This window comes from Oculina patagonica, chromosome 12 (assembly GCF_052425735.1).
Source record: "Oculina patagonica isolate OP01 chromosome 12, crgOcupat, whole genome shotgun sequence".
NCBI classification, from domain to species: domain Eukaryota; kingdom Metazoa; phylum Cnidaria; class Anthozoa; order Scleractinia; family Oculinidae; genus Oculina; species Oculina patagonica.
Genome location: NC_135769.1, coordinates 4743956 through 4760789, shown reverse-complemented (window position 1 = coordinate 4760789; position 16834 = coordinate 4743956). Strand labels below are relative to the sequence as shown.

The 16834-nt window shown below is 39.1% G+C and overlaps 1 protein-coding gene across 1 annotated transcript; it reads left to right on the top strand.

Annotated features, from left to right (window-relative positions):
* Positions 1-299: 299 nt before the first annotated feature.
* LOC144632656 (uncharacterized) lies at positions 300-2067 on the top strand. The gene is made up of 3 exons (XM_078491339.1): positions 300-442; positions 1184-1292; positions 1627-2067. Exons 2-3 carry the CDS (start codon positions 1275-1277, stop codon positions 2065-2067), a joined length of 459 nt encoding a protein of 152 aa, XP_078347465.1. The 5' UTR covers positions 300-442; positions 1184-1274.
* The last annotated feature ends 14767 nt before the right edge of the window (positions 2068-16834 follow it).

Here is a 16834-nt window from a genome sequence, read left to right as displayed (position 1 = left end):
TGTTTCTTCTGCAACGCCAAAACGTGTCGCCATTTCTTCTTTCAAACTGTTTTAAACTGTTTTCAAAAGAAGAGCCTTGGGGAATCTGCTACACAACGTAAGAAATCAATATGACACTTCGTTAAACGTAGTGAATTATTTTACGGTGGCTTGCTTTCTCCAGTCATGTCATCAAACTGGTAATGTACACACGGGTGATTGGTGTGGCACCTTGCCTAAGCGGTGTGCATAGAAACAGAATTGAAGTTAAAAATAGGGAGAACTGATAAAAATTCCGTTTATGTAGGTGGGGTCTAGAACATGCTTCGTCTAGCAATAGAGCGAATAAATTAAGAATAGAAAAGTATAAAAATCACCTTCCATTGGGCTGAAGCTATGTTGAGTTGGATTCTCGAAGGCGAGCTACCAAACAGCAGAGGAACTTTATTACTTAACCTTGGAGGTAAGTAAAACTATATATAAAAACTCTTGGAACACATCTAATGAAATACAGTCACAATAAAATTAGCGAAACTTCTAAGTTTCTCGGTAGCGCAGAGCGATCAGAGAAGACGTCTGAAATTCAGGTTTTTCCCATTTTGCACTAAAAGTAGTAGAGAGGGCTTGACATTGGTGAAAGTTTTTATTAAGTTTCTCTTCACACCACTTTTCACCTTTTTTATTTACATGTAACAATCTTGGAACCGAAACATTTCAAATCACTGCGTCTTAAAATAGTCTGCAATGCAAGCAACAAACAGCATGCAGAATTAAAACATTGCGAATTGAAACATGTTTTACGTCATAAACGTAGAGTTTCGAACCGTTCGTAGCAGTATTCATTTTGTCATTATTATATCAACTTTGCATGATGCCCTGTATAAGCGTAAAACACCAATTACTATAAAAATTGTTCGTTTTGAAATCTAGTAAATACAATTCAAAGAAGTCCCAAAACTTTTGAAACCATTCAAAGTCAGTCGTAGCTCAAAATATACAGTGAACAAAAAGTTAAGTTTCCATTCCCTTGCACCTGATAATGTCAGGGTCTTTGCTGACACAGTCAACTGACACTGATCAAAAATCTATTAACACAACTATTTTTGAAAGTTGTTTTAAAGCAATGAAATGGGGAAATCGCCCTTCTTATGTTGAATATTTTAACTATATAAGCAGCATTATTTCTCATTTTTATTTGATATAGAGGTTGCAAATTTGTAGGTGCTACACCACACGAGTAAACTGCTGAAACTTTCACCGAAAGACAAGACCTTTAATCACAGTTGACTTGCAGGATGAACATTGCAGTAAAAGTAAGTAAACATTTCAATTAATGAGACAAGAAAACTGTACACGGCCCCTATGCTGCAGCAATACTGATTTAACGACACAGTTTATTCAGTAAGCTTCTCTCTTTAAATTGCTTGGCTGAATAAAAACGTGAGCTTAATAGAGTTTAACTTTATTTCAGCATATGTCAGTTTTTTTTCTGTTTCTTCGTTGAAGTTACAAAGCAAACAGTTTATATCACGGATCGATAATACGAGAGTTTACAGACTTTGGCAGGCAAGCATTTTCTTCAACGAATTGTTTACTTATTTCTTAGTTGATTCATTCATTCATTTTTTTCTTGTTGTTGCTCTATAGATGTTAATCTCAATGGCGTTTGTTGTGAGCTATTTCAGTCTGGTTTGTGCAAAACCTCTTTTCTTGGAGATGCCATTTCTTCGCAGTCAGGTCTTCAATCAGCATTCACAAGGCGAAGGATCCCAGCCACAAGGCGATGCCTTTGAGCCCGAGGAGAGCAATTATAGCCAAGAGAGTAATATCACGAGCGATGTAGATGAGTTTCTTGAGATTCCAACTGCGCATAACCGCACTGCCAGGAGTACTCATCCGTGCGTTTCAAAAGTTTGGGCAGAGAAAGATTCCTGTAGAAAGAGATGGGTTCAGATGGTGCAGTGTGACCGAACACATCCAACCTGCAATCACGTGATACCTACACGCAGCATACCTAAGTGCCAAACAGTGTACAGCTACTATTATAACTGTCCTTCAATACCAGTAGATTGTGAATGCGCTTCTTGAATCAACCTGGAAAAAAATGTTATTTTTAAGTTAATTTGTTAAGCACTGAATGCATGTAACCGCGCTATTTTAACTTGTATTAAATTATTTTCTCCTGTAAAAGATAAAACGCCACTGTAAAAAAAAACAGTTTGAAGGTTTCTTACAAGTATAGGCGAATATTGCAAACAGCTGGACACTGTTTTAACGATAAATGAGTTTTGAAAATAAACTTGAATCAGAGTCAGTAAAACTGAGTACGTGTTAATGTGATATTGCAGTTTTTCTTTTAAAGAATCGTCCTATGCAAAATTCCTACTCAATTATGCGAACATTTTAATATGTTTTCACTTTACCCTGACGATTCCATCGTGTGTTTCTTATTTAGTCGTATAACTCTTTTAGTCCCAGGTTTTCGAATTCAAAACATTCCTTCTAATCTTTCATACACCAAGGCAAGCTTATTTCTGTTGACTGGTTAACAATGTCTATGTTGTAAACTGGCTTTTGGGAGTAAAAAAATTTACAAAGATATTTGTTAACTGACTGATGAATCCGTTGGGGGGGGGGGGCGGTGAGGGGGGGGGGGGGGGGGGGCAGGGATGATCGTCGCCTCAGTTAGGGGTGAAAATTACTGATTTTGAACAGAACGCCAATATTTTTAACTTTCCTGGTCACTTAAAGGTGTGCACTAGAAGAAATGAAATGCTCTGTCATACTGTATGAAAAATGGTAACGACGACCATCCTTGTCTTCACCTCATATTGGCGACCCCCTCACCCTAAACCCGCCTCTCCGGGCTGATGTGTCAAGTCCCTGTGACTAAATTCATAGGCTTTATATTAGTAATTTGAAAATAAAGTTACAAATTGATAATAATGCGATTTTGGGAGTTGAACTATTGACCAAAAACGCTCCATCTGAAGACAAACGTAGTTGGAAAGATTATAAAAAAAATGGGCGATTACAGCGAGTTCTGAATGCTAATGATGTTTAAGACTGCTAGAATAGCCTTTGTGAGTGAATTGGGAAAGAAATAGAGGGTAGGTAAAGCCAAATTTGATTACCCTCTTATGACATTACAATGAATTCAAAACTTACAATTCACATGATCTTTTCTAAGAGTAAGGAAAAGCCTTTTTTACATCAATCTAGTAGCGGTAACTTCATTAGCTCCTGAGTAAACGGTATTAAGTATCAAGTCGTTTAGAATTTTCGTGACTTAACTGAAAGATTATTGACAGCGGATGTGATTTTTGCTAAAACGGGGCCACGAGTGGCTTGAAAAAAAAGCTATACATGTATAAAAAAATCACCGATACGAACAGAAATATAAGGAAATAGCATACAGTGTTATTTCCATTACTTAAGAATAGATGTATTTGTTTTCGTTAGCATTCAAAAAAAATCCTACGGAAAAATCACACACTTTCATACCAAAGCTCCTTGCGTGACGTCACGAACACGTTCGCAGTTTGTTACAGATACTGTAAACTTCCTGTTAACGAGCCCCTAAATAACAGACGCTAAAAAGCCTTAAGCAATAAGTCCCCTCACCCCTACTCGACTATGTTTACGTTCATGAGCTTATATTTAAATTTACGATAAAATCTCTTACTTTGATTGTAGACTGTGTTGGATATCGTTACAGTGCACCGAAATACTTCAAAAGTTAAACGTTCATTCAACGATAGCTGAGCTTGTAGTTTACGGACTTCAGGAAATCATTAACAAGTTATCGGATTTCCGTACAAACACATTTTTCGCGCCCTTTTTTCGACGGCCGTGATATATCTGCCACGTGATTTAAATATAGACGTCCCGGAAGTAATTTAAGAAATTCGAAAGAAATGGATGTCATCTTGGTATTCCAAGCTTGCAACTCGAAGAGATTATACAGAACTAAACTTCAATTTAAAGTCAAGTCTTTGTCGGGTTATGAATGGGTTTTCTGTACTGTTACCAGCAATCCTTAGGCAACAGTAAACAAAATTTTCTTTGTTTTAGATTTACGTGAGTTAATATACTTCCGATTTCTTGTCATTAGTTGAATGGAATTCCAAGCGTTGATTAGAATGACAGATGAGCATTTGTTTGTCCTCCCCGACTGCACTAAAATTGTAAACAGGAAGCGAATTCGTTTCAGCTCATGTCATTTCGGAGAAACTAGCGACCTCGTTTAACTTCTGGTCACCTCCAGCTACACGTACAAAATTACACACTTCCAAGGCAGTTGAAACACGTTTACTATGAAAGCTAAATGTAAAAATCCGATCAAGGCACGTACAAAAAACTTACAAGCTCACGCTCTCAGTATAATTTATGTTTTAAGATTTAAGATTCCATAATGGTTACCCCATAATATATCGAAGCCAGTAGGAGATCTTGATGTATCGCCAAACTCTGAACTATTAAGTTAAGATATGTGCGAAAATTAAAACGGATAACCATTTTGAGCAAGGCATTGGAATATCGAAGGTTTTAAGTTGCCTGCATTTCTGAAAGAAATAATTTCTTAGTGAAAGACCCTTAAATTGTCAGTTTTCTTTTGTTTAATATCCTTGTTTTTTTTGTTTTTAAGCGGAAGCGCTCAGTCATGATTGTTTTAACAACTTTCCAAAATATACCAAATCGCGTCGTACAAGAAAACACTTCCTGTCTCTTTTATAACCACAAAAGTCAGTAATCACGAAAGTTAAAAGGCATCACTTAAATAGGCGATCCAACAACCTTAACTTAAAATCTGACATGAGTTGGATAGTTTTGATGTGTACTTACTAAGCAGTATCAAGCGAATTCACTTGTCAATTCCCGGTGTATGTCACGGCTTACTTGTGCAGAACTCATCTGATTAGCAATGTGTTTAAGAGATGGTTTCCTAAATAGCTGTAATGACTTAGTTCTTTATTACTTCCAGATATAAGAGAGCAGTTCTTCAATAAAACATCGCTAAGCAATTCCCTGTGAAGCTCAATGTTTGCGTTGAATACGAAAGATGGCTTACTTTATGCTGGGCCTATCAATTTAAGGTATGCAGGTTGTACACGTGAACCCTTCATGCATGTAGTTATCATTTTCGTGACTTGGCAAAGTATCACAGTGTCAGGTTGAAACCCCAAGGAGAGAGGGGAGGGGAACGTTTTAACACGTACGATGCCGCTGGTTTGGTATCTATGCACTCTACTGTGGAATGGATCTTTCTAGATCCTTTTTCATAAATTCTATACAGAAAATGAACAAGTTAACATTGTCTTACTTTTCGAAAAAGCAAAATCAGCATTGTCAGTTTTAGTTTTAGGGAGAGATAAGGGTGGAGTTTGCAGGCTTAGCAATACAAGTGGACAGCCTCTCCCTCACCCCCACCCCCACCGTGCGGCGGCGAAGAGCGGCGAAGGGCGTGAAAAATAAAACCAGGGTTACATCAGCACAGACAGCGGCATGACTGCATAAATAAAAACACGGAAATGAATACAAGCCTTGTCGCTTTATTTATACTCACAAAACATTTAACTAATTAACTAATCATTTCCTGGAGAGGAAAAGCATTTAAGGAAGCTCAAGGATTTCAGTCAAAATTTTGACCAAAAATGCAGATTTAAACGTTATGTTTATTATTTCGTGGTATAGGAACGGTAGTATTTAAGTTTATTTCTTTGGTCTGGAGTACTGAAAGTGGGGATAACAAGTCAAGCGAAAGTGCTTTCGGATCACATATCCGGAAGTTGCCATTTTAACGATGTTCTCATTAACATTACGTAATTGTACACCCCGAGTGTTATTTAAGAAGACGCTTCAGTGGAACTTACCACATTTAAACTGCAAGCAGGCCAGGGTAGAGAAGAACAGCTCTACGTACTTAAAGTGGTCATATCTACTATCAGCTCCCTTTCAAGTTCGAAAAGTTGATCATCAGTGCGGATTTCAAGCGATTGTGTTTAAGACGCTACTTCATATAAAACAGAATACTAGCAGAGCGTGCATTTTCTTGGAGCTAACTCGGCACTTTTTGGCCACCAACAACGGTAAATTGGATCGACGCTTGAGAATATACCATGACTTCATTAATACAGGTATGTCTGAAGAAAATAAAGAAATCTAATTTATACGGTTACCGTGCACAGGCGTGCAGTATATTAAACAATTTCTCTAGTTTAAACTTTAACCTCTTAAACATAAAGCTACTATTTTTGACAACTTACACCGGTACTATGCTAACATAAGACACTTTAATTAACTTGCTTTAAACTAGTATCAGTAATTCACTCGATAAATGGCTTGACAGATGCAGCAAAAAATAAGAAAAATTTAAGTTCTGGATTTGTTAAGTTTGCGCAGGTATAACCTTATCCCATAGTATTGAAATCAGTGCCAGTGTTTTTTTTTGTTCCAAATCTTTCGACTTCCTTTTTAGCGCACACTATTGACATAGAAAACATCTCGGCTCGTGACTAGCTAATTAAAAAAATATTATAGTAACGTGACACATAGCAACCGCTGAGAGACAGTTTAGTACACTAAAGATGTCCGGATGGTAGTTAGGAAGTGATATTAATTAAATAAAGAAAATAAATGCAGGGAAATTGATTAACAAGTCGGAAGAATTTAACGTATAAGTACGTGACTTTGTTTTTGCACCTTCTCTGTTTGGCGTTTTCGTGGCCAGTTTAATATAAATTAACTAGAAAGTGAAGATATAAAGGAAATAGAAAGCACTGCTTGAAGATACTGTACGTTACAAACTTGCCACCGTTAACGGGGGCACGGGCGGTGTGAAATATAGGTTCCATTTCTCTAGATATATTTTTCCCCTTTCGCGGTGACAGACCCCAACTCTCAACAATCATGTTGCTAAAAACCTGAAACAACCAAAAAAATTTTTTTCATTTAAATTTAATTTCCATTGTGAGTGTTAAGAAGTCGGAATTCCTCCGGCAAGCGGTCAAATCCGGCCGATCTACGAGAGGGACTGGATACGGTACAATTTAATATTCGATGCATTTCGAGTTTGAGACAGAAATGTTTATGAAGAATCGAAAGGAACGTAGATTAGTTTTAGCGACTCACTGACCAGATTTTGAAAGCATTTCGTTATTGTATACGCGGTAACTGTATTCGGTGCTTTTCAGTAGCTTGCGTAGCTGCCGGGATTAGCGCGGTGCGAGAAAAATCGCGGACGAAGCCCGCGTGCGTGTGCAGGGCAGCCGAGAGAATTCCTCTGTGTCTTTGCCGTGCAGATGGTCTCTGCCGTTCGCCGTAAAAAAAAAAAAACACTCGCACTCGGTCGCGATTCCCGCCAGCTACGCAGGCTACTTTTCAGAAAAGTTGTTTATCGGATCCAAACTGGGAATATAACATCATCGATAACGGAGATAATCCGTTATTCCCTTATTTTCAAGAAATGTTTTGACAACATGTTGAACAAATATTTGTGGAACGCAAACAGAGATAATTCTGTAGTTAATAGTAATATTAATGCACACTTTGGCAATTACCTACCGCTGACCGAGTAGCCTGTGGACTCCGCGCGCTCTGTTCCCGCCAAAATTGTCATTGTCAAATGTGACCCTCCACGGGAAAACAGGGACAAAGGTGATAGCACGCTCACAACACGCTTCCACTTTAAAACAATAGATTTCGATTTTAGCACGCTTAAAGCGTGTTCTGAAACTTGCCTCATTAGTAAAGCCTTTGTTTTACAGGACACACTAAACACAATAAAGCGTGCGTAGCCGAACAAAAAAGCGTGTCAAGCACACTAGGTGTGCTCGTTCGCACGCCTAGTGTGTTGTGCTCGCACGCCTAGTGTGTTGTGCTCGCACGCCTAGTGTGTTGTGCTGACCTAGTGTGTTCAGCACAACACACTAGGCGTGCGAGCGAGCACGCAAAGCGTGTCCAGTCTACTTTATAAAGAAAGATCGTGTTGTTCTTAACCTACCATTCCTTCGCGAAAACGAAAATACGAGGAAACAACTTGTGTTGAAAGGGGTTATTTTTGCGAATTTCAATTCTCGAGAAAACATCCAAGAAAGCTTTGCACCGTGTATAGTTCAGCAAAAGCTGCAACTCCAGTTCCTTAGGATTTCAATTCTCTTGTTCACTCTTTTATAGCTTTTCGCTCTGTTTTAATTAGTCAGCGACGCCATTTTTTGCACTGAAAAAATATAAATTTACTATCGTTTGGCTACTAGTTTTAGTGGGCCGAAAATCGTTGAATTTAGTTGACTCGCAAAAAATTGGCACTCTTGAAACTACCGCAGAATTAGATCTATTGGCAGTGTTTCGAGATGTCTAACTTCGATTACTTTCTACAGTGAAAAATCATTTGCTCTATAGACGTGAAATCACTGAAAAGCCACTTTCAAATAAGCTTTCTGAAAACAATTAGAGCACAACGGATTTACATTTATTAAGCCTTATTTTCACAAGCCACGCAAGCATACGATCAGCGTTTTTTAAGCGAAACAATTGTATTCTATTAATCCTTGTGCTTGAGTCGTTGGGCAGGCTTATGTCAGATTACCTGATTTTTAATAACAGGCAAAGACAAAGTTTAAGTAAGTAAATGGAACATTTTTACGCTCATTTTCATAGTTGATTTGATCATAACACTAACGGTTAGTTTGGTTCGGAAACGGCCGCGAAACGGTAGATAGTAGCTTTAATTTTTGTGTTTTTTTCCTCGTGTGCGCAAGTTTCACAATTCGTGTTTGCCGAACATAATCTGTACTGAATGACTGTTGTTTCAGTCACAACTCTAGCGTGTTCTCGAGTGTTCAAGCGTGTTAAATCGCACGCTAGCACGCTAAGCGTGACTTCGAGTCGCACGCTAAGCGTGACTTCGAGTCGCACGCTAAGCGTGACTTCGAGTCGCCTGCTAAGCGTGTCTTCGAGTCGCACGCTAAGCGTGTCTTCGAGTCGCACGCTAAGCGTGACTTCGAGCACACTTATCAAAACAAAAGGTTTAGCGTGCGAAACAAGGCTTGCGTGTCCTGCATTGTTGTAGTGATTAAATATGTGCATATCCGTGTCACTAGACACGCTAAGCGTGCTGTGTTAGCGTGTTGTGAGCGTGCTATCATCTTTGTCACTGTTTTCCCGTGGAGGGTCACAAATGTCTCAATTGTGTCTCATAAGTCTTTTGTCAGCCCTGTATTCGAGCTAAAACGTATAAGAAATTCACTGAAAACTTAAGGTTTGTACGTCGAGATGCATAGACACCTTTAATAAATAATTGTCGGCTGCCAGCAGTTTTCGTTCTTTAAAACGCCTCGAACATTATTTCGACCGCTGTGACAATGAGATTTGCGCCTGAACGCTATGAAGCGCGCGAGATTTACTCAGCCGGAACATCAGGCGAAAATGATGCCATTAATATATTTTGACCTCACGAATTAATCATTACTCATATTTTCTTTTTAGATAATAATCACTACTCTGATTGTCAATCATCTGGGATCGACCGTTGTTCTTGGAAGACCTCGCCTAGCGGAGGAATTGTCACACAAAGATGGCGTGACAGGAGGATTGCGTGAACCAAACGCGCGCAGGCTCAAGAGTCTCTTGCAGATGACGTCACGCGATGGATCAAACGCCATATTAGCCAATGGAATGAATCATCGTCATCTTCGGAGAATCAAGAGAGATCTCGCCAACAACCCTTGTTATAAACATAACACGCACCAGATTATCACGCTGTCTGATAACACAGTGACATTTTCTGTGCAGTGTAAAGCCAGTACAAATTGGGGATGCTTCAATAACATAGCATCTCTTACCACCACAATGTGCACAGAGCAGAGAATTTTTTTCTCCGGCGCCAGTATATCAGTGGTTCAGGGGTGTAGCTGTGCTTCATAAGGTAGAACATGTTAGATACTCTGACCTCATTTCCTTGACTTGGCTTTGACTGTCACGGACCATTCGTTTATGCAATGACGTGACAGCTTTTCACAAATCGTGAGCAAACTCAAGGATTCGAACACTCGCAAATTGGGTTAACGCACATTTCCCGCGGTTGATGCTGGCTGCATATTTTCCCACGGTTGGTGCTGGCCACGTTTTTGTTAGTCTCCTTCGCAGCGCTATTTGGGATGTCACTCAACGCTCGCTGCCAAGAAGCGGCTTTGCGTGACATCCCAAATAACCAGCTGCGAAGGAGACTACGTTTTCCCGCGCTTGGCGCCCGGGTTCCATCTTTTCTACAACCATTTCTGATTGGTCATTGCACTTTTTGCTTTTTTGTGATAGGCTAGTTGGATTTATAACAGTGATAAAAATGTAAGCAGTTGTCCCAGGTCAAAGTACTTGCAACAAAAACTCAAAGAAAAATTCTCCAAAAATCTTTATCTGACGACAGCATTCACGCTGACTATGGTAATTGTATTTATTGTACATCTACTGGTTTCAGGACAAGGCATGTATAGCAGTCGCTAACAATATTTTGGTACATATTTTGTAAGTAGAGATTATGCTTTTTAAATTTCCGCTAAATGCATGTAAAAAACAATTTGAAAATATTTTCAGAAATTGCCGCGCTCCGAGACACGCAATGCTTGTAAAATTGCCACTCTTAAGTGAAGTTACATTTTCTTTTAATTTTTATCCTCGTGCATGCTTTGTCTATATGTACCATGTGTATAGGAGTTTGAAGCCGTTATTTTAGATGTCACGCAACGCTCATCCACTAAGGGTTGTGTGACTGCCATATTACTGCTGTTTAAGACTGAGACGTTTAAATTCAGACGGTCACTCGACGTAAGGAAGACTATGGCACAATTCTTTGCCGGATCTCGCGTAGCTTGGAGATGCACGTATTAGAAGTCACTCGAGGTGTGAAAGCTCTGGCCCGTGCATTTTAAAATAATTGCTTCTTAAGATACATATGCTTGTATTAATAGACACCATCCTTTAGTGGATTCTCGTAATTTGTACTCTGAAAGAGTTGTGTAAAAAATGTACAATAAAACGCAAATGAACTGGATTTTCGTTGTATTTTAACATTTTCTATAGTAATTGCATCATAATGGTAATCTTACGTAAAATGAAAGGCTGATCGCAACTGGTCAGAATATTCTTTGTTGCCTTACTAGCTATATTACTCACAAACCTTGTACCAATAATCCTTTTATATAAAATTTTTTTTAAAAACAAACCAACGCTAAAAAATATATTTATTATTATTATTATTATTAATTGCACGGAATAAAGAAATAACTGAAACCCCGCCTCTCTCCTCCTTCCCCCCTCCCCCCCCGAATCAATGATGAATTCGCACTGAAAGCAAAACGCGCCTTTTTCGATCATTAAAATGAGGGACGGGTGGTCTTAATTTTTTATTTCAATTGTCCAAGATTGCCATCCAGGACGGAACAAAAAAAGAAGTGACCAACCACCCCCCTCCCCACCTCCCTCCGTGACAATAATGAATTCGCGCTAAAACCAAAACGCGCCATCTTTCCATCAACGAAATGTGGGGGTGGGTGGTCATGATTGTAGTTCTCCTGTTCATATGCTTTGGTATCACTGATAACAAATTGTGAAAAACAGTCTGTTTCTTTTTGTACTAAAAAATACAGAACGGACTTATATCCATTTCGGGAGTTTAAACTGATGCCGACTTTCAAGCGGCTTGTTTATAAACAATACACATTTCTTGCTGTTATAACTTGAAGTGAAGGAAAATTTCAAAGCAACTTTAATGAAAGTATGATGTGTTGTTTGAAATGCATAAAGTACAAGGCTAAAATGAGCTGAAACGCGTGGCGTATTAGATTTGTCCTTGGTAAGCAAATATTTCAATATTCCGCTTCTAGTTTGCGTACTCTGCTGTAAAAAGCTCGCGTGGGTACAACAGAGCATTATTTAAACAAAAAGCGACCGACAACTGCATTACAACGCACCTCTTTATGCGCGTGCGCATACCTAAAGCGAGTCTCCTTGCCTCGCAACGTGGGGGAAGTGGCTCGGACGGAAGTTAAGATGTGCTATCGTAATTAAAATATTTCTCTCCTAATACAAGTTTTCAATGAAAATTGCAGCAGCAAATTTGTTCTGAGCCATAACATTTTTTTTCCTGTGACATCATGTCTGCTGTGTAGGCATATCTTTGAAGAGTTTACTCTAGCAAACTTCAATATGTGCTGCGTGGGAGATAACAAGTCACTATTCTGTTAGTTTAAGATAAGCTGACCGAATTTTTTTGGAAATGAAAAAAATATAAAGTTTAATTAAGTAAATTTAATATCAGCTAACATGCAGTGCTTTGGTTTCTTCTGGCAAATTGCTGCAAATCAAAGGTTTTCTCTTGATATTTCGCCGAACGGGCAAGAAATGGCGGGAAATGTGACGTCTTACGGAAGGGACGACTCCGCAACTGATATACATTGAGTCATAAAGAATTGACGGGAAAAAAACAACAACACTGTGTTCGCCGCAAAAAGTAAAATTGATTTACTAGCGACAGAACAATCGATTAATGTCAAACGTTTTGCCATTTAAAGCCGCTTTTTTTAAGAAGTTCAAATCACGAGTCTGTCGATAGACGAATTAACTAAGATAATTATTTTCGGCAGTTTTATGTTAATTTACTGGTTCTCAATTTGTTAGATTAATTACAACATCAACAAACGCATTGGAAAAACAAACAGACACCTGAAAATAAGTTTGAATAATTAACTTAAACAAAGCTTAAGGTTTTCCCTAATTGTCCGCGAAAAAATAGTGTTTCTTTCAGATTTCTCAGCAACAGAGATTTAAACCGTTAAGCACACGATAGCTTGGTTACAAAGTAGGCGTCGTTTCAGTGCTTTAAACTGGGCGATATTTTGTCATTCAATTTAACATTTATGTTATTCAGACGGTATTGACGTCATCTCACAAAGTGCTTATCGCTGAATGACGTCACAATTCCCGCATTTTCTTGACTGTTGTGCCAAAGAACAGCTATTAATATCCTGAATAAATATCTTGTTTCCTTCTTGGTAGCCTGCGTTGCGACGCAAAACCCCGGTATAGTGCGTCTCGATAGAGCAAAGCTTGTTCCGGCCCCCCGCGTGTTCGGATTTCTCCTCTGTTGGCTTTTGTGGGCCTTCTTTCGTGCGCCGTTTGGTTGGTGGATCTCGTGCCTGTTCGCGTTCGATGATCCGTCAGTCGGTCGTTCTGTCTTTTTTCCGTTCTTTTGTTGCTCATCTCTTTTCGCTTTTCACTTGTTTGGGCACATTTTCGTTGTTTTTCGGGCTTGGTGGCCATGTTGTCTCACGGCTTCCTTTGTTTTTCCTTTTGCACCTCTTTTCTTTCCTTCTTCCGGTCCACTTTCGTTGGCTGTTTCCCTCTGTCCTTGTGGTCTCTCTTCTTCCGGGTCCGGCGTTGTGTCGGTGTGCTTCTCTCCGTGCGGCGTCGGTGTGCTCTCCGTGTGTCCTCTCGTGTCTTCTGTCTCGTTGTTTCTTTTTTTTGGTGTTCGCCTGCTCCCTCTTTCTCTCGTCCGTCCCGGTCGCCCAGTCGTCTTCGTCGCTACTTGGTTCTCCCTCGACCCGGCCCCTATTCCATCAGATGTTTTTGTCCCGTCGCGGGGGCCGGACAGCTCTCTTTCGCGCCACTTCGGGGTTGTCCCCGCGGCCCTTCTTGGCGGAACGATACCTAGCTGAAAGGCCGTCGGAGAAACCGAAAAACAGCTTATTTATGTGTTAATATTTAATTTTGCTTTAACGTGTATTATATATTGGTTAAAAAACATTAATTGCCAAAAGAACTAGTTTGCCTTAATTTCTAAGCACTTTCTTGAGGTGTATATCCCACATGCACTAACGCAAACGGAACACATTATTTTAATTACGATCATTCTTAGAACCATTGAAAAATGTACAGCAAACATTTCACAAAATATTATCTTTGCTTTCGTCTTAATTTTCCTAAAAGATAAGACAAGAATGAGACGTTCGCCATTTTTTTTTTATTTTTAAGAAGTAATGCGTTTGGGAGACACATTTTTCTGCGTATGCGCACCTGACGTTTCAAGAGCTGATCATTAATGAGCGCAGAAGCTATTGGTTTGTTTACATTAATATAATGACTGTATTTTCACCCACGTGAGCTTTTCATAACAGATTAAACAAAGTATTTGCGTAAGAAAACATTATTAAAAAGTGCGGAAATTTGATCATCAACGACAAATCTAATGTTTACGCGTTTGTGTCATTTAGGATTTGTATCTGGTGCACTTTAAAACAAAAATACGAAAAAGTGGTTATACAAAAACTGTAGTTGTAATAAAAGTCCTTTAAGTCATTTCTTCACTTTACTTCACTGAAAGAAGCAAGAAGAGGTTTTTATTATTAAGAACTTTGTTGAGTCTCAATCATTTAAAACCTTGCGGCTCTCTCCACCCACAAGTTAGCCAATATGGATTCCAATCTGATCTCTATTTCGTAAAAATCTTGCAGGCTATTCAAGTCCAAAAATAAGAACTTTCTGTTCCAAATTTGTTGCTCAGCTAAACCAAAAAACACTGCCAACTTTTCTCTGTCAAATTTTTGTTTATTGATCTTTGACGAAAAACTTAAAATCACTGTTTCACAAAGTAAGGATATCACTCCTTGTTAAACATAATATTCTAGAATGGCTTCACATTTGCTTTCTCCAGTGGTGTCATAAAATTTAATGTGCACATGGGTGATTCCTGTGCATATTGAGGAAATTAAACTGAGCAGTTAAAAATAGTAGTGAATTGATTAAACATCCGTTCATGTAGGTGGGTAGCCTGCGAGAGCAGACGCATTTCCGGCCGTCGCTTCTCTCGTCGCTTCTCTTCGCTCGAAAGATTCGTCTCTTTCGGAAGAGACAGTACACTGAAATTACCACTCTGACCAATAATAGTATTGCTTTTATTTGGTATCTTCATCTTAGTTTCAGTTCAGGGCAGTTTTTTCTAGGAGTAAAGTTACTAGCACTAGTTACAGCAAGTAATGATTTTCAGCAATTGACCAAAACACCGGAACTTGGCTTGATTTCTGTTTCTCTCTTGGGAACTGCCGGCTACACGGTTGATCATACATTTTCCTAAAATTTCTAATCGATTTTATGACTTGTTTTGAAATCCCTGGTGACAGTATATACAATAAAATAAACTTACCAACAAAACTAGTAACATGTTCATATGGTTCGTCAACAACGACTGCTGCTACCGAATATTTATCTAACCTATCTGTAGCCTGCGAGAGCAGACGCATTAGCGACGGCCGGAAATGTGTCTGCTCTCGCAGGCTAACCTATCTGAGACTCTGGTGATCCGTACACGATCAAATAGCGGCTATATTTTTCAATATTTCTTTTCTCGGCTTCCAATGTACCGTGTGTTATTCAGCACTATTGCATTTAGGTCAAGCTACGATAATAGGCTGACCTGGTCCTTCATTGTCTTCATTCAACTTACAAGCGGCGGAAAGACGATCACAATAGTATACTAAATATTCCTCTCAATGCTTAGAAAATTGTTGATGTCCCAAATCCATTCTAAAGATTCGTGAGTACGTCTCCCACTTCCAATTAAAGCATTAAACTGAAACACTTTGCAAGACGTTCCTCATCGCGTAGTGTCCACTTCGTTTGCCATTGTTTTTTCCACGCGATTGTGTGACGGCTCACAGGCTACACGCGTGGCACCTCTTCGGATATGCAAGGTAAATTTTCATTGGTTACCTTGAACTAACGTCACAGAAATCGTTTCCTGGCTCGGTTTCGCAGACGCTATTTTTCGGCGGTGAGAAGCGACGGCCGGAAATGCGTCTGCTCTCGCAGGCTAGTAGGTGGGGGACTAGACCATGCTTTCTCCAGTAATGCATAGAAATAGATTAAGAATTGAAAAGTATAAAAACTCATCTTCAAATCGTCTGAAAGCCATGTTCAACGTTAGCCTTCAAGGTAAACTACAAGAAAGTAGAAAAACTTTGCGATCAGTTAGATATTAGAGGTAAGTAAAATATATATTCAGAAACTCTTGTAACATTATGAAAGATGGTACGCCACGTGCAAAGACTGACGCATCGTAAAACAGAGGGCACCCAACGACAAAACTTTACTACAGGTGTCGGAACACCGTTTTTACGTTGTGTTCTTTTTGTGCGATTTAAAGCCTTATTTTTTAAACGCTAAGCAAAGTGTGTCTTTTCGGATACGCTAGCTAAAATTTCAAACTTAAGAAAATTTTAGGGAACGAAATACTATTACCAGAATTTACGAGCCATTGTTCCCTTCTCGAAATCGTAGCTAGCCTTTTTTCGTACCCAAAACGACATTTTTCTCTCTCCAAAAACAACTTTCCCTATGTCACGAAAGTGTCAGCTAAGAAAACTCCAGTTTTCATCACGCTTTTATCCGAAAATCGTAGGCGATTATAGGTCTTCCGAACAGATATTCTCCGAAACGGTCTGTTGGGTGCCCTGATAAAACCATTTTGGCCTAAATTTGTCTAATTAGGCTTTCGTAGCCCCTCTCTGTCAATCTTCTTTTTCCTTTTCTGGTTATTATAATAACTACTCTGCTGAGATCGTATTTTGATCGTAATTTCGCACATCGCAGAAAAGTGACTTGGCACAGCTCCTTAATTTTCCTGAAGTAAGATTTCCACTTTGCACTAAAAAATATATATCACTTATGTCAGTCACAAAGTTTAGATCCACAGTTGTAACTGTTGTTTATCTGCAACAATCCTCTGAAACAAAAATTTTAAATCACGGGCTTAAACTGATATAGATATCTATGTCATCGACAAGTGGCAGTAAACAGCAATCTCAAA